General features: G+C 33.0%; 1 protein-coding gene across 1 annotated transcript; it reads left to right on the forward strand.

Moving 5' to 3' along the window:
* Positions 1-795: 795 nt before the first annotated feature.
* Positions 796-2,457, forward strand: LOC131182879 (uncharacterized). The gene is made up of 3 exons (XM_058152232.1): positions 796-825; positions 1,843-2,195; positions 2,319-2,457. The coding sequence occupies exons 1-3, from the start codon at positions 796-798 to the stop codon at positions 2,455-2,457; spliced, it is 522 nt and encodes a 173-aa protein (XP_058008215.1).
* Positions 2,458-20,911: the final 18,454 nt, after the last annotated feature.

The raw sequence follows: 20,911 nt of genomic DNA on the forward strand, positions 1-20,911 counted from the left end.
TTTGAATTTTTGGTTTAATAGTACAGAGTATCTCATGGTTACATTTCATCGTCCGTTGATTAGGTTTTGGTTTTAATTCCTTAGAAACTTCCATTGGCGGGTTAAGATTTGTGCCACAACTCTAACACCGACAACCCATTCCCGCTTTCTTTCCTCTCGCTTCCTTTCTAAAACTCAACCAGAATCACTTCTCCTTCCGAAATTTCGACTTCTCAAGCCCACACCTCGCAATTCTAGGTGCGCTCCCGCTGCCTTCGCCGCCGCTTTGATTTCTTTAAAGGTCCGCCATTGTCTTCCTTTTATTTTATCTGTCATTGGACGTTGAGTTTAATATTACTGCTTTGAATTCATTTGTTTTAACATAATCTCACTTTCTCGCTTGAACTGCTTTTGGTAGTATTGGCATGGATAAATTTGTTATTTGGTGAGGCGCCCTTATTTTCATCACAATTTTATTAGTTAATGATTTTATTAGCAAGATGAACGATTCATATGTTATTGAACAATAATTAATTCAATAAGCTGCTTTAAATATTTTGTATATGGGTTGATTTCATAGGTTTTTCCGATCAATTGTTAGGTAATGAGCTACATGGTTCTTCCGAAAGGTCAAATTACTCCACCAATTAGTGGCATATTATGTTTAGAAGTTCCTAATTTTTCTAGTGATCGATTTGTGTTTCGATGTGCTACTAATTTAAGCAAACTACAAGAAAGCTTCAATTTTTGCATTGTTAATGGGCATTTTTGGTTCTGCAAAATAGTTATTCAAACAAAGATGGAAGGTTGGGAAGGATGGTGTTGAAGCAGGAACTAACTGGTGCTGTAAGTTTAATTTGTCTCCTTTACTCGCTTCTTTCTTCCGGGATAGTGTTTTGCAGTTTAATTTAATAAATATACGGTTTTTATTGTTTGGTTAAAGGACTCGTATCAAGACCAATTGCAAGGATTTCAAGAATAGCTTGTAGATCGCCATTTCACTTTTTATGTCAAGTCATTTCTATCTACGCTTTCTTTGCTCGTATGTTGTCTGCTTCTATTTCTAATCGCAAGAATTAATCGAAATGGTTCAAAATTATCAATCATAACCTATTCGTAAGTAAGATGTATGAATGGAGAATTTATCAAGAGTTTCATCTGAAAATTACCACACATCATTACTCATTTGCATGTTGAATCAAAGTTCGGTGGTGAAGAATGAAATATAATAAAATATGTACGCAATTTTGGATTATTTACTGTATGAAAGCGAGACATTAGAATTTTCTTCTCGCCTTGCTTTAGATTCTGATCAGAAATCTATAGTACAATAAGCTGATTAGGAAACAAAATTCAATGTGATGAGTGCCTGCCTTCTAATGCTAGTGTTCAGTGGTTTAATGTGCTATCTAGCTGCCTTAAGATACTTGGGCAATTGTATAATGCATGTATGTTTATGCAAGTTACACAGATGTGTTTGTATATATGTACATTCATACAGTGTGCTTGTGAATCTATAGAACATATTTTATGTTATTATTTTTTATTATCCTGCCTTTCTTTGTGGGAATTTACTTCTCTCAATACATCTAATATCCTTTATTCCCTTGTGTTAAAGTTAACATCTCTCTCTCTCTCTTGATATGAAATAAGTTGTTTTGAGTATCTAACTTTATTTAAAAAAAAAAAAAAAAAAAAAAAAACATTCTGTTACTAATTTTAATGAAAACTTTTGGAGAGAATATTAATGACAAGTGTTGGTCCAGTTTATGGTTTTTGAGTGTAATTTATCTAACTAATTTCATCTGTATTATGTATCATAAGTTGAATGAAGCTAACTAATTAATACAATTATTTATGCAGGATGCGAGGCAACGGTCGCAGGGGAGGTTTGTTGGGTCATTCACAGTCAAGGCGCACTGCGCAGATGAGCCCAATGATCAACTAGACCAATCTACACAGGGTCAGCCTCAGGTTCCTTCACGATCCACTGGGAGGTCGGCACCAGATCCAGAGGGGTCTACTGCTTCAACACAGCATCGAGCTATACCTCCACCTCCACCGCCACCACCTATTACCCCATCTTCTGAGCCTGCAATTGGATCAACCTCTGGTCATGAAGGTCATTCAGTTGGGGCAGCACCAATATCATCGATGGATGGCCTATCACTCACTACATTTGGAAGAAAGAAAAGAATAAAGCTCATTAATGGCACGTAAGTATTTAAAATTAATTAACTTTATCTATGATTTGGTATTTCATATCATTGGGAATTGAAGTAATCGTGGTTTCTACATTTACATAAAATCAATATATTTGCTGTCTTTCTTTTGTACAGGTTACATCCATCTGAGGAATGTGCTAAGAAGATGAAGAATATCTTCAAGGAGAGGATGGACCCAGAGGGGCACTGTTGGAAAACTATCACGCCTGAAACAAAAGAGTTTTACTGGGATGAATTTCAAGTAATAAAATAAATATTAAAATATTAGCTATCGATAACTAATTTGCATAGTTTATGAAACCTCAAAAAAAAATGTTATGAACAAATATCATTTAAGTGATGAGAATTTGTGAATTAATGTAAAAGAACACAATTGAAGTATATTAATGCTTAAATGATCTATATGTACAGCTTGTGTGATATTGAAAATATATATTGTTGTGAGTTGTTGTAGTTGGGGTGGATGTTATTTATTGTTGAGAATATATGAAGTGTTTTTAACAGGTGCAATTAATACCTAATAACTAGGTTGGATTGTCCAAAATTTAGGGAAATGTCATCAATTTTTTCTAAAATATTATCATAATAATACAAAAGTCTTAATTTTTATTTATTTTATACAATAAATACTTTGATTGGAAAGAGGTGACTCCACTAGTAAAGGAAGCTTGTAGGCGTAAGGTCGCAGAGCGCTATAAGGCCCTAATGTGCAATGTCGGAAAGGAAAATCCAAGGTCATCGTGCCTAATAGTACAATGCAAAAATGGAAGGAGGCATGGAGTAGCCCAGAGTTTAAAGCCAAGAGCCATCAATTCACTGCTAACCGTTGTAGTGAGATAGGGGGAGTTGGGGCAGGCATCTCTAGACACACAGGGGTTCAGCCACATGCTACTCACGCAGATAGAATGGTAATGATTTCATATTTACTATAGGATGGTAATGATTTCATATTTACTAGTTTTGTTATTGTCTGTCTACATATTAGTAGCAAATAATCGAACATTATTATAAACATAACTAAAATCAGTATATCTTTCAGAAGCCCACTTGGCCAAGACCTTTTCCTTATGAACTTTTCCATAAGACCCACACTAGGAAAGGCACCTCCGATATGGTTGATTCACGAGCGCAATCAATTAAGGTAAGTGAACAAGTATTTTATGTCTTTCAATTATATGAAAAAAATGAATAAGTGAGTTTGTTTATTCAATTGCCAAGAAAAATAAATTTAAAATATGTGTATTGACTTATGCAGGATGCATTTTTGGCGCTTAAGGAGCAAATGTCTCAACCACAAGAGGGGTGCAGTGACCTCCTATTGTAGATGAGGTCGCACTATATTATAAAGTTGTGGGGGGGGAGAAGAAGAACAGTGTATATGGAATTGTATCTCAATCATCAATTTTTTACACTAGCTCATAACATGGATCATCTTCATCGCATCCTATTGTGCTCACAGAGGCAATGCAGAAGAGATTCAACAATTGCATCGACTATTGCAACGCTCTAGGATTGTTTGGTTGCAATGGAGGAGAGAGATCGACAACGCGAGTTGATGCTAGAGGAGAGATATAGACAACGTGAGCAGACATTCGAGGAGCGCATGCAACAAATGATGCAAAACATGATGTCACAAATGATGCAGTAGCATGACCCCTAACTCCACATGCGACTCATCAAGATGATGGTAGAGAGGCCGATAGTGGTGATGAGTGATTATCTTGTTGATGACAAGTAGCTTGTTTTTTGTTATTATGATATTTTATTTTTCCATACAAGATATTATTGTCATAACCCTTCACACATATTTATATATAATATTGACTGATATTTGATATTTGATAGCTTTGATATTATAAATATTATGATATTGAGCATTTAAAATTAATATTATATTATATGCTTCAATACAGAAATAATATATTAAATAAAAAATAAAAATTTTCTACTAGTAATTTGAAACGGATTAAAACTAATTTTTCCGCTTTCTAATCCAACAACTCGCTTTAATTTAGAAACCGATTTGTAACGGAATTTCTTTCAAAAAATTGAAACCAAATATCGCTTTTTAAATTAAAACGAATTTGAAACCGAATATATGCGGTTTCTAAATTTGAAACGGAATAGTGGTTTGAAAATAGATTCAGAATTTGAAACGGACGCCATTTTCCGTTTCAAATTCATTTAGAAACTTGCGGATTTAAAACTGAATATTTCGGTTTCAAATCGGTTTCTAAATGTATTTAGAAACCGATTTTAACTGATTTGAAACCGAATATTCGGTTTCAAATCTCCTTTTTTCTTGTAGTGTTATGAGTTCTTGGTCATGCCATTCGGGTTAACTAATGCTCTGGCTGCTTTTATGGATTTGATGAATACTATCTTCAAACCATACCTTGATCAGTTTTTAGTGGTGTTCATAGATGACATATTGGTTTATTCGAGGAGTGCAAAGGAGCATGATAGACACCTGCGCATTGTACTACAGACTTTGAGGGAGAAACAGCTATATGCAAAAATATCAAAATGTGAATTTTAGCTGAAGGAGATATCCTTTTTGGGGCATATAGTATTAGCAGAAGGTATTAAGGTAAATCCCAGCAAGATAGAAGCTGTCCTTAATTGGAAGCCACCCAGAAATATCATAGAGATTCGCAGTTTTCTGGGGTTAGTTGGATACTACCACCATTTTGTGAAAGGGTTCTCCATGTTGGCATCTCCACTGACCAAGCTGCTTAGGAAATGATGTAGTTAACCTTATTTGAGTTGAGAAATGGTTAATTTTGACCATTTAGGGTGTGCATGAAATGTTGGAACCAAGTTCCAATTCATATTGGTGAAGGTCAATCTGCAGGTAGCATGACCTAGGTCTATTTTAAGGACAAAAAATAAAAATTTACTAACCTAATTGGTGTGAGGCTAATTGGGAATGAAACTAGACACAAAATGGCACATTTTTCATTCAGGAATCATGCTCAGAAAGTGACCATAACTTAGTAAACAATTTGGCCAAATCTGGATTGGGTAAACTAACTTGTACAAAAATGATCAAATGAACAGTAGTTACGTAAATGACCATAACTTGGACTAGGAAGGTCCAAATAACCTGAATTTTATACCGATGGAAAGCTGAGACATAGCTCTATAACTTTTATGAAGGAAACAAACCCAAATTTTGACCATAACCTATTTGAAAAGCCACCTACAGTTAACCCACAAAAACTGCCATTATCCAGTGAATGCCCAGAATTCTGGGTAAAACCAAATCCGGCCAGCCATGTTCAAATGGCTATAACTTAGGCTAAAAAACTCCAAATGGAGTGATTCAAAAAGGGAAATAAAGCTAAGACAATAAGGAACAACTTCTATGAAGAAAACTTAGCCAAATTTCCTTAGCAACATAACTAATGGAATAGTGCAAAACAGGACACCAAATTTGAAATTTTGGATTTATACTTAAGAGACCTGAAATTTGAAGGAACAACCAAAACCAACAAAATTGATAACCAAAATGTGGAATGTGGGTATAATTAGATTTCACATACCTTTTAAGCATAAGAAGGTCAATATTTTGACTTGAATAGTGTCATGAATAGTAACCCCGATATGAAAATTCCAAGAACGTAAGTTTAAGTATATTGGGGCTAGAATTGAGCATATATGAATTTAATTATAAGATTTATTATGAGATAAGATACTGAAACACTATCAATTGTGTGTTTCAGCTGAAAAAGACCCGAAAGGTCTAAGGGACTGAGTGAAGGCTTAGAGGCGACTCACGTCAGGTTTGTGCACAACAAATTATGTAATTATTTTCGAAGTGAAAATTTGACTTGTTATGCTTTATGAAGTCGCTGTATTATTTATAAATTGTATTGCCACCTTGTGACTGCAAAAATGATTTTTTTGAAATTGTTTGGGATCTTTCCTAAATTATTTGAGTACATTGTTTTGAATTGACTTTGTGTTCACACTTAGCATGACAGTACCACATTATTCCTCCTCCATCTGTTGGGTTAAGATCGTTTATTTTTCTCCCTCTTTGGCTTACCAGTTGAGGTTGTAGATCGGATGAGTATTCATTGGCTAGCTAGCCACCTCCCTCATTCATTTCGATTAGTGGGGTTGTAGATTGCGTTGTCGTGGTGTACAATGCGACATTGATAAGAAATTTTGTATCATGGCTTAAGTTGTGTATGAATTAGCAACACTGTATTTATTAAATTGTTTGAACAAAATTGTGCTATAATGAGTTTTGATAATTTGTGAAATATTTAAATTGTGGTTTATCAATGAATGTTTTATGTACTGCATTTTGAATTTTCATTGTGCACCACTGAGTATTTTTATACACAGCGATAGCTTATTTTGCTGTCGCAGATAAGGGCAAGGAGAAAGCAACAGAGTGCGCTGCTATTGAGATAGAGGACTGTATTGACTTTTTTGATACAGGTATTTATTTATACCCTTATAGTTATTTTGATGTAAATATTGTAATGTCATATGTATTAATGTAAAGTTGAGCAGTTGTATAGTAAATTATAATAATATTGTTTTGGATTTTCTTTTTATAAATTAAGACCTGTATATGTAAATTAAATTTTAAATGCAATGTGAATAAAATTATAAAATATTGTGAAATGACAAATTTTGTAACACCCCTCACCCGACTACAGTGTAGCTGAGCAAGGCGTGCTACATTCGATGCCCAAGCACCCTATCTTATCTTACTTTATTCCTTTAATCATTTTCAAGTTATTATCTTTTAATATCAATTTTTTTTTACGGAGAAACCAGTGGAGTTTCCCCTATTTTATTTCTATTTGGCACATTTCATCATTCACCTGTTTGAAATTTTTAATAATATTTTACAATAAAAATCTCATTCATGCTAATCATAATTATCTCATCAATTATTCTCATAACCATCTCATATTTCAAATCTCAATCATATATCTCAATTTCATATTCATTTCCATGCATTTCCATTCATGCATAATTTATATATATAAATTCTCAAGTTTCATTAATTTACATGATTTACAGACTGATTACATAAATTCATAATTTACATGATCTACAAATTAATTATAATTCCATAATCGGTATTTCAACATACAATTCATAATTTACATTACAAATAATAACTAATTATAATGTACAAAATACATAATATGATCTATATGGGCCCTATCTACATGCATTGCTGAGGAGGTGACAACCTGGAACACTCTGCAGATCAGAACTCTAAAATCTCTGTTTAGTATTCGCTGGGCTTTAACTTCAGTACCTGCGCAAGGAAATGAATCCATCGCACTAAGCATTGCTGCTTAGTGGTGCAATAATATAGCAAAAAAATAATAATATACAAATAAAGGTAGAGATAAACCATAGTTCAAATAATTTAGATTTATAATTAATTTAGTTTCTAATATTAACTGTCCTCTATCTTGCCATGTTCTTCTTTGGAGGTGCTTAGTTCAGAAATTTGCATTAATAATGTACCAGATACAAATAATCTAAATTTTAAACTTATACTTATATTCTTATGTAAGTCACATTTATAATATTATTTAAGTTATAATTCTTCTACTAGTCTTTTTATCACTTCCTTGATACTTTCTAAGTTGTTTACAATCATTTCGTAATATTTAAAATTTTTTGGAACTAATTTAATTTACTTCAGACCATTCTAAGAAATAAAATTTTGGAGCTAATCTAATTTATTTCAGAACTTCTTACTCATTTATTTGCTTTCTAGCATTTTTAATTGCTAATATTCGTAACTTATTTTAATAAATTAGACTGCCCAAGTAACCTATGACAGGTTGACTAAACTGGATAACAAGTCGTTGGCACTGGACATCGTGGTGCCTCAGGCCGTCATACCATGGGACGCAGAACATCAACCACGTATGCAGTCAGTATGGCTAAAAAGCCGTGATAACACATAATCGGCCATTAAGCCATGAATGCGGGCATTAAGCCATGAATGCGGGCATAAAAGTCATGAATACGGGCACAAAGCCTTTCACAGTACTGCTAAAACAATACCCTATTAGCATGCCAATCTATCCAATCTGACACACGTGTCTAGGTAATACATTGGCACATTAGTACCATTAAGAGTTTAAATGTTTCATCATTTCATTATATTTTTCATTTATATTTTTATAGCATTCTAATTTTGTTTATAGTGGAAGCATAATTTCTAAATTCACATTTCTAGGTAATTTATGCATTCATCATAATATTCATACTAATTACAATTCACATTCATTTGATCATTTATATGATCACAATTCACATCAATTATCCTTTTATACCATTGTACTCAAAGTACTTTTCCTTTCTACAATAATGAGAACTAATGTCGCATTCATACATTAATATGATTCATTTTTTTATTCATTATGTCATTCATATTGATCACAATTCAAAACAATGGTTCACATGTACCATTGTATTCAAAACATTTTTCCTTTCTCATTTATACATTTTATGAATTCTATTCGTGATGGGCATATAAGCCCTAACTACCTATTCACATCAATTAGGTGACTTATTTTTCATGTTTCAAGCAATCCATGAACATTTCATGGATTTCAAATTTATGGCCCTAATTTCCCTTTAATAATATAGTTCTTACACTTTGTATCTTTATATTACTATTCACATTACTACTCACTCAAATTGTTGACTTTTTAATACATAATGAATTTATTGAACCTAAGTTCACCAAGATACCACATTTTGCATTCTAAAGTTGTTGGTATTGGTTGCCAATACCATTTCAAAGCTTAGTGTTAGTTATTCATAATTTTCAGATTTTAAGCACTAAGTTTACTATTCCATTGGTCATTTGTACAGTAGGAACTTGACAAAATTGTTTTCATGAAAGTTGTTCCTTATTGTGTCTAGTTACATTTCTTTTTTTGAATCACTCCATTTGGAGTTTTGTAGCTCAAGTTATGGTCATTTTACCATAACTGGCCGGATTGACCTGTACCCAGAATTTCTAGGCAATTTGGTTCTACCAGATTTGGTAACCTAAGTTTGGTTGGCAATTTGACTAGGTTATGATCAGAATTTGGATTTGTGTTTTTCATGAAAGTTGTAGGGCTATGTCTCAGATTTTTGCTGGTAAAATTTCAGATCAATTGAACTTTTCTACACTAAGTTATGACTATTTGAATAAATACTATTCATTTGGTCATTTTCCAGGGACAGTATGTTGGTTACCTGGATTAGGGTAATTTTTAGGTTAACTTGGTTTAGTTTTCTGGGAAGGGTTTCTTCACCAAAGTTGTGCCATTATGTGTCTAGTTTCATGTTCAATTGGCCTTGCACCAATTAAACCTATACAACCCAAGTTATAACTGCCCAAACATGTTGGACTCACATCCAGACCTGTAGGGCACTCAAGGCAGCACACCACTTTCAATTTCAAGGCCACAATTACTTCCAATTTAGGGTCAAACTTCATCAAATGGTCACTAATTGACCATTAGAACTCCAATTAACCATTCAAACACAATATCTCCAATTTTCATACTAACCCTAATTGATCAAATCTCATTCTCATGCAAACTCAAAAAAAAAAAAAAAAAAAAATTCAACTCCAATTCATATGTATACATTAATTGACATTAATAGACAAACTTAATTGCAACTAAACCATCTAAACCCTAACCTTCTCTTGGCTGCCACAATTCATACATACTCCTACATAAGTGTTTTATTTAATTTCTTAACAATTTCTCATTCACTTTAACTTCCTAACATGGAATAAGAAGAGAGATGTAAGAGTTAGCACTAACCTTTTTGAAACCACACTTGAGCTTGTTATTCTTTAAGATTTCTCCTAGAACCATAATAATCATAATATTAAATATCCAATAAAAATTCAACAGCATTTCCCCTTAAATTGGACTAAACTCCTATCATAAATCTCAAATCCACAAACCATTAATACCCAATCTGGCAGCTTGTGCATTCAAATTTATATATAATGATCTAACCGTCAGATAAATCCCAAAATTTAACCATATATTCAAGACATCTCTGTACAATAGCAGTAAAAATTTTAACATCAAAACATCTCTAGATCATGAGATATCAAAATATTCATTCAACCCTTCAAAATTTGAATTTTTGCAAAAATCAGTCTTACTCAGACAGCTCATGCAAAACAATTTATATCTCATAAACCACAAGTCTAAAATTCACCAAATTTTACCAAAACAGCCTGAACATCCCAAATATCATTTATATCAAATTTCATAATTTTATAAGCATCCTAACTATTTATGTTTCTCAAATTTTAGTAGCCAAAATTCAAAATTCAACCTGCAGACAGCCTGTGTTCAATAATATATTTCTCCAAATCCAATTGGTGAAAAATCACCAAATTTTAACCATAACTTCTACACATACATACCTCAAACATATCCAAAAATCAATGGTACAAGTTTAGCCAAACTCACTTGGACGAAAGAGAAATATGCTGCCCTGCTGAACCCCTATTTCTGCTACTATTCATCTCCTTCTCCTTCTTCCTTTCTTTCTTTCTTTTCCTTTTCTCTCTCTCTCTCTCTTGATTCGGCTGAAGAAGAAGAAACCAGAATTTTTCTTTCCAATTTTCCCTCATTTAACTCTTTTTAATTGGCTTGGTGAGTTGTGATTGTTGGAGAGTGGTTTGATGACATCATGCGATGTCATAATTTCTATTTTCTTTCATTTTTCTTTCCTTTTTTTTTCTAATCATTTTCAATTTAATTTGTAGCAATATTTATTCACATTTTATTTCATAATAATTATTTACTTAACTGGAAAAGTCGGTCAAAAATCATCTCTAAAGACGAAATGACCAAAATGCCCTCCGTTTGGCTTATTGAGCCAAAATCGTCTATACCGATCTAAAAATTTTTCTAAACCTTTTCTTGGCATTCTAATGCCATAGAAACCTCAATAATTCTTCTCTGGAGTCCCAAAAATTATTTCATGAATTTTCTCTCGGGTTTAGGGCTTTTAGTTGCGAAGATCGCAACGTCTCACTGGGTCACCCATCGCTAGGGCATCGACTCATTTTACTTGGTTGTATTTTATTTCTAAAATTTTTTCTAATTTTTTTTATTAATATTTGAGTTAATTATGATTCCTCACTTTAGTTTAAATATTTTTTCAGACGTTCTAGCTATCCGGATTGACACCGGTCACCAGAACAGTAGAATGTACGAAATCGCTACAGTGAGGGTGTTACAAATTTTGATTGAATTGTGGACTTGAATTGCATTATGATGAACTAAGTTATTTTGGTGGTTGGAAATTGTGAAAACAAATATTGGAAGTATTTTTTTTACAGGTTTTTGAAGAAGTATTTTCTCAAATATGGACGGCACTCTGCCGAAATTTTTACTAAATTGTAGAAAAATAAAAATGGACAAAAATTTTGACTAGTTTTGAAACTTCAATTAAATGTTTTAAATTCCTACCAAAATGCTCACCACTTCCAAAATGTAAGAAAATGGTTTTAAAATCCCTTGTAGTGTGCTTAATGAGTTATCGGTAGGTGAAGTTCGGTAGTTCATTAGGTATTCTATGGGATTATATTATGCCTTACAGAGGGGTAAGGTGTGACATCCTGCCTCTCAACAGTCTCTGCAGTAGGCCTTTATGAGGTACCAGTTGTATCAAGCTTCATAGGTCTTCTACCCCTCAGTGCTACTAGCGTAAATCTGTCTGTCTAGTGTGGAGCAGTGGGAGCACTTCTCTGTGGATAATCCTTCAAAAAGTGGTGCATGGACCCACATCTGAAGCATCCCCCAGTCAACAATCTACACTCTCCTCGATGGTTCCTCCCATAATGAGTACAGGTTGGTATCGGGGTTGATCCCCGTGTAGCTACACCCGGAGAACTACCAACTGATACACCTGACTGTCCTCCTCTCCTCAGAATAAACTGAGATCTCTGCTTCTTACCTCAACCCTGAGTCTGACCCTGAGACCCTTGTTAGTAGTATGCCCTAGAGCATATCATTCAGTATGTATCTTGTGCATATTTTATTAATAAAATGCAATTTCACTTTTCTGTTTACATAATGTATTTATGTGTAATAGAAAAGGTCCATTAATATTTTGTTAGAAATTTTATTCTTAAGTTGTTAAGAATACGAGTGATAGTATTTTTAGCACAAAGTATCATAAATTGGTTTACAATCGAGGATAATTCACACAGGATATGACTTATCCAAAAAGATTGTAATCATGTTTGTTCCCAAGGTATTTATATGAGATACAAATAAGATGGAGTGGTGAGTCTCATGCCACATAATAAACATGATAGGCACTTATACATGATAAGTAGGCCGAACTAGTGACGCATATGACAAGCTCATAGAGTTTACTCTTGTCAATGCATTGTCATATATCATATCAGTGCATATAATGTTTAGACTTGAGATAACACAGTTATCTTATATATAGGTGGTTTGAGTTTGATACTGCTTTCATACTTGTACTGTGTATGGGTATATGGGCATGTGTTGGCTCTTATTAGTTATATATGGAGATAGGTGTTGATCAAGATGGAATCTGTTACCCTAAGTAAATAGGGATAAAATTCTGTGTTTATTTAATTGTTTTTTATGTTTCAAGTTTCTAGCCAGGACAGACAGATTTAGTCAGAAAGAGTTTCTGATAAGAAAATCTAATTAATCAATAATTGGAATTAAAAGAGAACATAATGTTCATAGCAAATGGGGTTTGACATTAACCATGACTCCAACTCAAATTGGGATTTTATAACAGAGAGATTCTAGTGCATGGTAACATATGATTAAATGTTCATTTAAGGTATTCCTTGTTACTGATTGGGTGGCCATGGCACGCTATGCTAGGTGTCAACCATGGTCTTTGAGATGCCTAAAATGATTTAGAGAAATCATTCATAGTAAGAAAGAGTTCTGATGATATTAAGAGTTGATATCATATCTTATTGCCAATTAGTGATGACCCTAGTGAGTCACACACATACAAAAGTTAATCACTAAGTTAAATGTGATTTAATTAATTAATCAAAGAGTTTAATTGATTAATTAAATAGGTTTGGTTTGCAATAAGATTACAAAGTCCCTAGCATGGCTTAAAGCCAAATCTAGGCTATTGGATTTATAGTATAAGTTAAATTTATATTTAAAGTGTTTAAATATAAATTTAATTGTGAGAAATTAATTAATGGAGATTAATTAATTAATTTATATTTGATATAAATTGATTAAAAGAGGAGAAATAATGATTTTGGGTTGAGAACTCAAAATTAAAACATAAGGGCAATTTGGTCATTTCACATGGTGACATGTGGCACCATGAGATGGTGACACATGGCATCATATAAGTGCCATTTGTCTTCCTATCATGCAAGGTGATCAAAGTCAAGATTAAGTCTAGCTTTGACACTTGGCTTAATGTGATTAAGTCAATTAAAAATAAAATGCAATGTGGTGGTGACATATGGCAAAGGGTTTAAGTAATTATTTGATCTAAGTATATAAAGAGAAGTTATAAGAAAAATCAGCTACCTCTCCTTTCTCTCTTATATGTGACGGCAAAAAGTGTTCTTCCTCTCCTCTCTTCCTTTCTCACTTGATTCAAAGAAAAATCCCTTGGTTTCTTTGGATTAAAATTGCTAGAAATTGTTTATAGTGTCCTATACATACATACAACCTTTCTAAAAGCAAAACCCTAAATTATAATTGGTTGGTAAGGCTTGAGAAGCAAAGTTGGGGGCTGCCCATTGGTGATCTTGGTGTGGACAAGCTAGAGGGACAACATTTGGGGTCCTAGGTGCTTCCTAAAGGTGCCAATTGCATCCATAGTGCATCAAAGAGGTTAGTGCTCAAACTCTTCTTTTAAACTAGGGTATAAATGAATTAATTTGTTAATTCACAATCTTGAATGGCAAACATAGATCCTAATACATATTAAAAGTGTTTTAATATGCAATTGAGCATGAAATTAATTAGGCACATAAGAGATGTGGCATGATGCATGAAACCCCAGAAGAAATTTTTTGAAATTCAATGCTCTTATGAACCAATCACCATGCTTCCGCTCCTTCAATTGGTATCAGAGCCACTATATTTGCCATTAGGATTGAATATGAGATTTAATTGTGTGATTTGATTAAATTATGAATGATTCAAAGCTGTTTGGATTCACCATGGTGGCGGCATCAATGAGATTGTGCTCATATGTGTGGCGGCATGTTTGAGTACCCAAGGGTGCACATGGTTATGGCCGAATTATACAATTGTTGTATACTTTAAGGCCTATAATTAGGCCCACACTTAATTAAATTGTTTAATTAGGAATTTAAATAACACAATTAATTTATGAAAATTTTTTTCATAGAATTAAATTTGGAAAAAAGTTTCTAAATTTAATTTGTTTGAATGAGATTTAAATCTGAATTTTTTGGTTGAATATGTGATATTCAATTTAATTTTCTAGTATATATATTTTATTTAATTGTAAATTTTAATATGCATGATGGATGATCATGGACAATAAAAGACCAATGTGATTGGATTTATTTCTTTTATTTTTCTTTGGATTGTAAAATAATTAATTTTATTTTAGTGGCATGTATTATAGGTGTTGTAATAATTTGGGTTGTAATTTCATTTATTTGAGGACTTTAAAGTCCATATTCTTGTAAATTCGCCTTGGTATGCCAAGGATTACAATGTAATTGGATTGCAAGAAGATCAAGGAGGTCAAGAGCATTGGTGGGACCAGTGGGAGGAAATTAAGATCAAGTGTTGATTATGTACTCCTCCAGCAACTCTTGTAAAATGAATGAATGAAATACACCTAGGAATGCCCTGATTCAATTCTTGGTGGCTCAGGATTGAATCCCTTAGAAAGTCCATGATCATACCATAATAATTGTTTATCCATGTATGCATGAGATGTAACACCCTACGCAAATTCCACATCGACAAAACACGGGAGAGATGCTGGGTTTATAAGATGGAGGTTCCTAACCCCTATTGACGCGTTTTAAAACTGTGAGGGCTTCAGCTCAGAGTGGACAATATCACTAGTGGGCCGGGCCATTACATTTGTGGTATCAGAGCCGCTCCGCGTGCAACCTTGAACGATGGTGGGGAAAACCTCAGCGAGGACGCTGAGTCCCATAAGGGGGGTGGATTGTAACACCCTAGGCAAATCCCACATCGACAAAACACGGGAGAGATGCTGGGTTTATAAGATGGAGGTTCCTAACCCCTATTGACGCGTTTTAAAACCGTGAGGGCTTCGGCTCAGAGCGGACAATATCACTAGTGGGCCGGGCCATTACATGAGATGTATGGGAGTGTATGCAAGTATATGATATATGCATGCTAATTGGATAATGTGCAAAGTGAGACCATAATAGTAATTAAGCCGACCACTAAATCTTCCAAACAAATGATTAAGTTAGAAATGGTATAATTAAAGTAATTATATCATAGGCCCTTCATTGAGGCAATTATTTTAAGAAATTTTAAATACTTGCATACGATGCATTTAATTTAAGAGATTTTCTTAAGAATAATTGTTAAGTATGAGATGTTGTAAATATGTAAATAGTTGATGGCAAATAATGGCTGTGCCTAAGGACACTAAAATTATTTGCATGTTTACTGGATCAATGAGATCAACTTAACTAATGCAAGACAAATCAATAATGGATGTGCCTGAGATTTTGAACATTAGGGGCTAGATAAATGATTAAACCTCACATGAAATGTGATGGGCAAGGAGTTGCTCACTTATAGTTTATTGTAATTCCAATAATAGAAGTGCATGAGGATGATCAATAAGACTATAAGAATTCAATCACCCACTAGATATCCACCCAACTAGGATTTCAAATTTCCTACTTTGGAAGTGTAGAATTCGCCAAGTTAGTGGGAGGATCAATTTGATTAAAAGACCATAATTATTTTAGTTAATTACTTGATATGTAACACCCCTCACCCGTTTACAGTGCAGCTGAGTAAGGCGTGCCACACGGCGTGCCGGAACACCTAGTCTGTGATTATCTTATTTTCTGAATACTCAATTTGATTTAGGAAATCATTGTGTGAAATTTATACCACGATTGTTTATTATTTTATGTTTTGATAAAACTGAGTGTTGTAAAATTTTTAACAAAAAGCCGGCAAAGTGCCTTCTGTAAATTGGACAAACAGTCTGTAACACTCAGAACCTCCGAGTTATGAATAGTACAATTTTTGATCTGTGACTAGTACTGTTCAAAGACACCTTGAGGACCAAAAATAAATAGAAAAAAAAAATTAATTGAGATAGACATAATAAAAATTCAAGTGACCCAAAAATATAAGGATTTACCGGGTATATTGAAAAAGAGGGATTATGACCCGATAAGGGGTATTTTGTTCAATTCACCTCAAGAGTTGACTTTTGACCGAAATATCAATTAAAGTAAATGAAATTAATGAATTGAATTATGGGGTAAAAATTGAAGAAAAATTCAAGTAAAAATATGTAAGGAAAAATTTAAGAAATGAGAACTTAAACTTTCATTTCTAATATGAAAAAATTAAAATGAAGGACTTATGGGCTTTTGATAATTAAATTAAATTATTTAATTAAAAAAAATTAAGTGTAAATGTAAAAAAAAAGGGGAATAAAAATTTAAGTTTAATTATCCTTATGACACAATTAAAATTTATAATTTTAATAAACTAATTTTGGGGTTATATATATATATATATATATATATATATATATAAGAAGACAAATGTCTTCTTCATTTTTATTTTTTCATAAGGTGCCACCACCCACTCCTCTCTCTTCCTCTCTCTCTCTTTTTCTCTTCTTCTTCCACTTCTTCCCCTCATTGATTTCCCCTCCCAAGTTTTAATTCCCTTAAATTCCCTTCATAAATCCTATAACCCATTAAAAGAAAAGATCAAAGAGAACATTGATTGAGGCATTGGAGCAAGTAGAGCAAAAGAAATTGGAAGAAAAATTGAAGTTAGAAAGAAATCACTTGAGGTAAGTTTCTTTTCATGTTAGATTAGTTGTATAAGCCTTGAATGAAGTTAACTTATGATGAAATTTCATGAGAAATTGAAAGGAAACATGCATGGAACCTAAACTAGGGTTTTGGCCAACTTAGGGAAAATTAGGGTTTTGATGTATTCTAGTTAAATTGATGATAAATCTAAGTTAAATTAAGGTAGTATGCATGATTGGGAGTAGTAAGATTTCATGGGATTGCATAAATTGAATTATGGAAGATTAGGGTTCATGGGAAAATTGGGTTTTGGTGCTAGAGAGTGAAATTGGTGTGTGTAGTGCTAAATTTTAATCATTTGAGGTTTATTTAGTTTGAATTGACATTGGGTTGATGAATGGAAGTAACGAAATGGTAGGATTAGGGAAAATTACAAACTTTGGTATTTGGAAATTATGGGTTTTATGCTAGGAAGTGCCATTGATGTGTCAATGCTAAATTATAGTCATTTTGGGTGAATTAAATGTGAATTGTGGTTGGTTAATGGAAGTAATTGAAGAAATGAAAAATTGAACTTAGGGTAGAATTTTGAACACTGAATTCAGTCTGTTTGAAAGCCCATAACTTAAGCAACATGGCTCCAATTGGTGTGAAATTAATTGAAAACAAAACTTAAGACATAGGGCTAGAATTTTCGGGAAGATACCCTGCTCCAAAAATGACCTTAAGCTATCCGAAATGAGCTTTGAACTTAGAGACAAAATTCTGGAACCTGCAGAATTTGACCATATGAACAATAAATTTTACATGGCCATAACTCTCTCTAGAAAACTCTGATTCAGGCGATTCTTGAGACAATGGAAACCTAAGACATAGAAGAATATTTCATATGAAGAACTTGAGGCCAAATTATGGACTTAACCGAATCAAACTGCTAAGTAAAGTTGAATCACCGAATCTGCAGAAATCTGGAAATTTGTAGATTTACCATATGAACAGTAAACTTTGCATGGCCATAACTCTCTCTAGAAAACTTTGATTTAGGCAATTCTTGAACCGATGGAAACCTAAGACATAGTAGAACATTTCGTATGAAGAACATTAGACCAAATTATGGACTTAACTTGATCAAATTGCTGAATGAAGTTGGATTGATAAATCTGCCAGAATTGAATCTGCAGGATGAACAGTGACATAAATAGTAACCATGTTTTGGTCATAACTTGAGCTACACAACTCTGAATTAGGCGATTCAAAAAGGAAAATAAAGTTAAGATCTAAATAAACAATTTTCATGAAGAACACCTCACCAAATTATGATCGAAACTAGGTAAAAATTAGGTTCAAAGATTGGGGCACCAAGCTGTCCCAAAACCAAAATATTCTAAAATTTTCAAAGCTAACTTGGGATGCATTAGACATGCATGTAATAAGTTCTTGGCAGCAATTGAGATTGGTATTGAGGTATTCTATTTGTGTATTTTCAGTAGAAAAAAAAGTTGGAACGGACAAGGAGAAATACATAACAAGGAAGGAGAATTATTGAAGGTTTGTGCACAACTAACCTTTTCTTCGTTTTTAAACTTGTAAATTGCTTGGAATGTGTTAAATTGAATGAGTTTGCTTTGAACATTTTTTCTTTGACTGAAATATGGTTTTTCTCTTGTATTTAAAAAATTTGGGTGTTACCACCTTTATATGGATATTATGATGAATTTAAATGTGTTTATTGGTTTATAAATGTGATTGTTGAGTGGGAAAATTTTGAAAACTGTTTTGAAATCACAGCAAGCGTGACAGTCCCTTTCGGAACTCCCCGGTAGTAACGGCTACTTGGGGTTGATAATTGATATTGATTATGTCTCCCATTAATAACACTTAGAACTATTGTGAAGTTTTCATGCTTAAGAAAAATATGATTTATTATGCTTTAACAAATTGTGTTTTACCTTAAGTTTTAAAGTTATTAGCTGTGCACCACTGAGTAATATACTCAGCGATAGCTTCTTTATGCTGTCGCAGGTAAGGGAAAGGAGAAGGCTGCCGAGTGAGAGACTTGGAAGCAGCATTTTGGTATTAATTATGGGTATTTACATTAGGTATACCCTTGTGATTTATTTGGATGTATTTTGTACCTATATGTATGGATGTATGGACATTGAGCAGTTTGTATTAAAAAGTACTGCATTACTAAAGTATTTTGAGTTTGTAACTATTTGTATTTTATTTTGAAACTTATGAAAATGTAACTTTTGCAATATTTAGTCTATCATTATTTCCAATGAATGTTAACATGGAATTTTAACTATTCTCATGCAGTTTTTCACAAAAAGAATTGATAAGATAAAAAGCTATGATTTGTTTTAAAATCCTTTGTAACATAACTAATGGGTTATCGGTACGTGGAGTTTGGTAATTCATTAGGTATGCTATGGGAACATGTCATGCCTTACCAGGGATAAGGTGTGACACGTTTTAGTGGTATCAGAGCTTTGATTTTTATACAAGTTTTGAAATTGCATGTTTGAAAAATTTTTGTCACACCTTACCCCTCTGTAAGGCATAACATAATCCCGTAGAATACTTAATGAACTACCGAACTTCACCTACCGATAACTCATTAAGTACCCTACAAGGGATTTTAAAACAATTTTCTTACTTTTGATAAGTGGTGAGCATTTTCTAATAGGTATTAAAACATTTAATTAAAGTTGAAAGCTAGTTGAAATTTTTAGCCCATTTTATTTTTTCACAAATTTTATAAAAATTTTGGCAGAGTTTCGTCTGTATTTTGAGAAAACAGTTCTTCAAATACCTGAAAAAAAAAGCACTTCCAATAATTTTTCTCAACAACTACTTCAATTTCATAATCAATCTCAATCAATTTCAACACATTTATCAACTTTCAAAATTCAATTCCACCATTTTCAATATCCAATAATCATCAAATACCATTAATGAATTTCATTCAATTCAAAATAAAATACTACCATTCATATTTCATTACTAAAAAAGTAATTTATATACATCATTGCAAAAATTTACATTAAGAGAAATTCAAACTAAAATTTGTTAAAAACTTTATATAAACTTTGTACAAGCTGCTGAAGACCCATTTTACATGTCCATACATTTATGTGCATCACAAACATCAAAATAAATATTTACAGTCGGGGTATAAATTATACCCGATATAACTTCAGGGTAAGTCGCTCCACAATCCTCAGCAGCTCACTCTGCTGCTCTTCTAGTCTCTAAATCTGTGATAGCAATAACAGCTATTGGTGAGTACTAGGACTCAGTGGTGCACAACATACTAAAATAATCTTTATGCAGATTTTAAATCACATTTATTCAAAAATTAGATCGAACATGAGAATTAAATGTAAAACATGAATTATGAGATTTTAATCCAAACAAGTGCATTTCGAAGTATCAAAACACATTTCATAAAACCCACAGTTATATCATGTCATTCGAAACAAATATAATCTTAATAGCCAGAGGCTAAGGAGAAGTCACATCACAAGGCTAGCTAGCTCAAATATATGGATATCCATTCAATTTCTTCTTCTACTGGCACACACCTCAACACTTCAGTCAGAGAATGAATCAAAATTCGAAACTGATTACCCCCACTAGTCATGCTAGTGAGATGTTCAAATATATGGTCATG

This window comes from Hevea brasiliensis, chromosome 9 (assembly GCF_030052815.1).
Source record: "Hevea brasiliensis isolate MT/VB/25A 57/8 chromosome 9, ASM3005281v1, whole genome shotgun sequence".
NCBI lineage: Eukaryota > Viridiplantae > Streptophyta > Magnoliopsida > Malpighiales > Euphorbiaceae > Hevea > Hevea brasiliensis.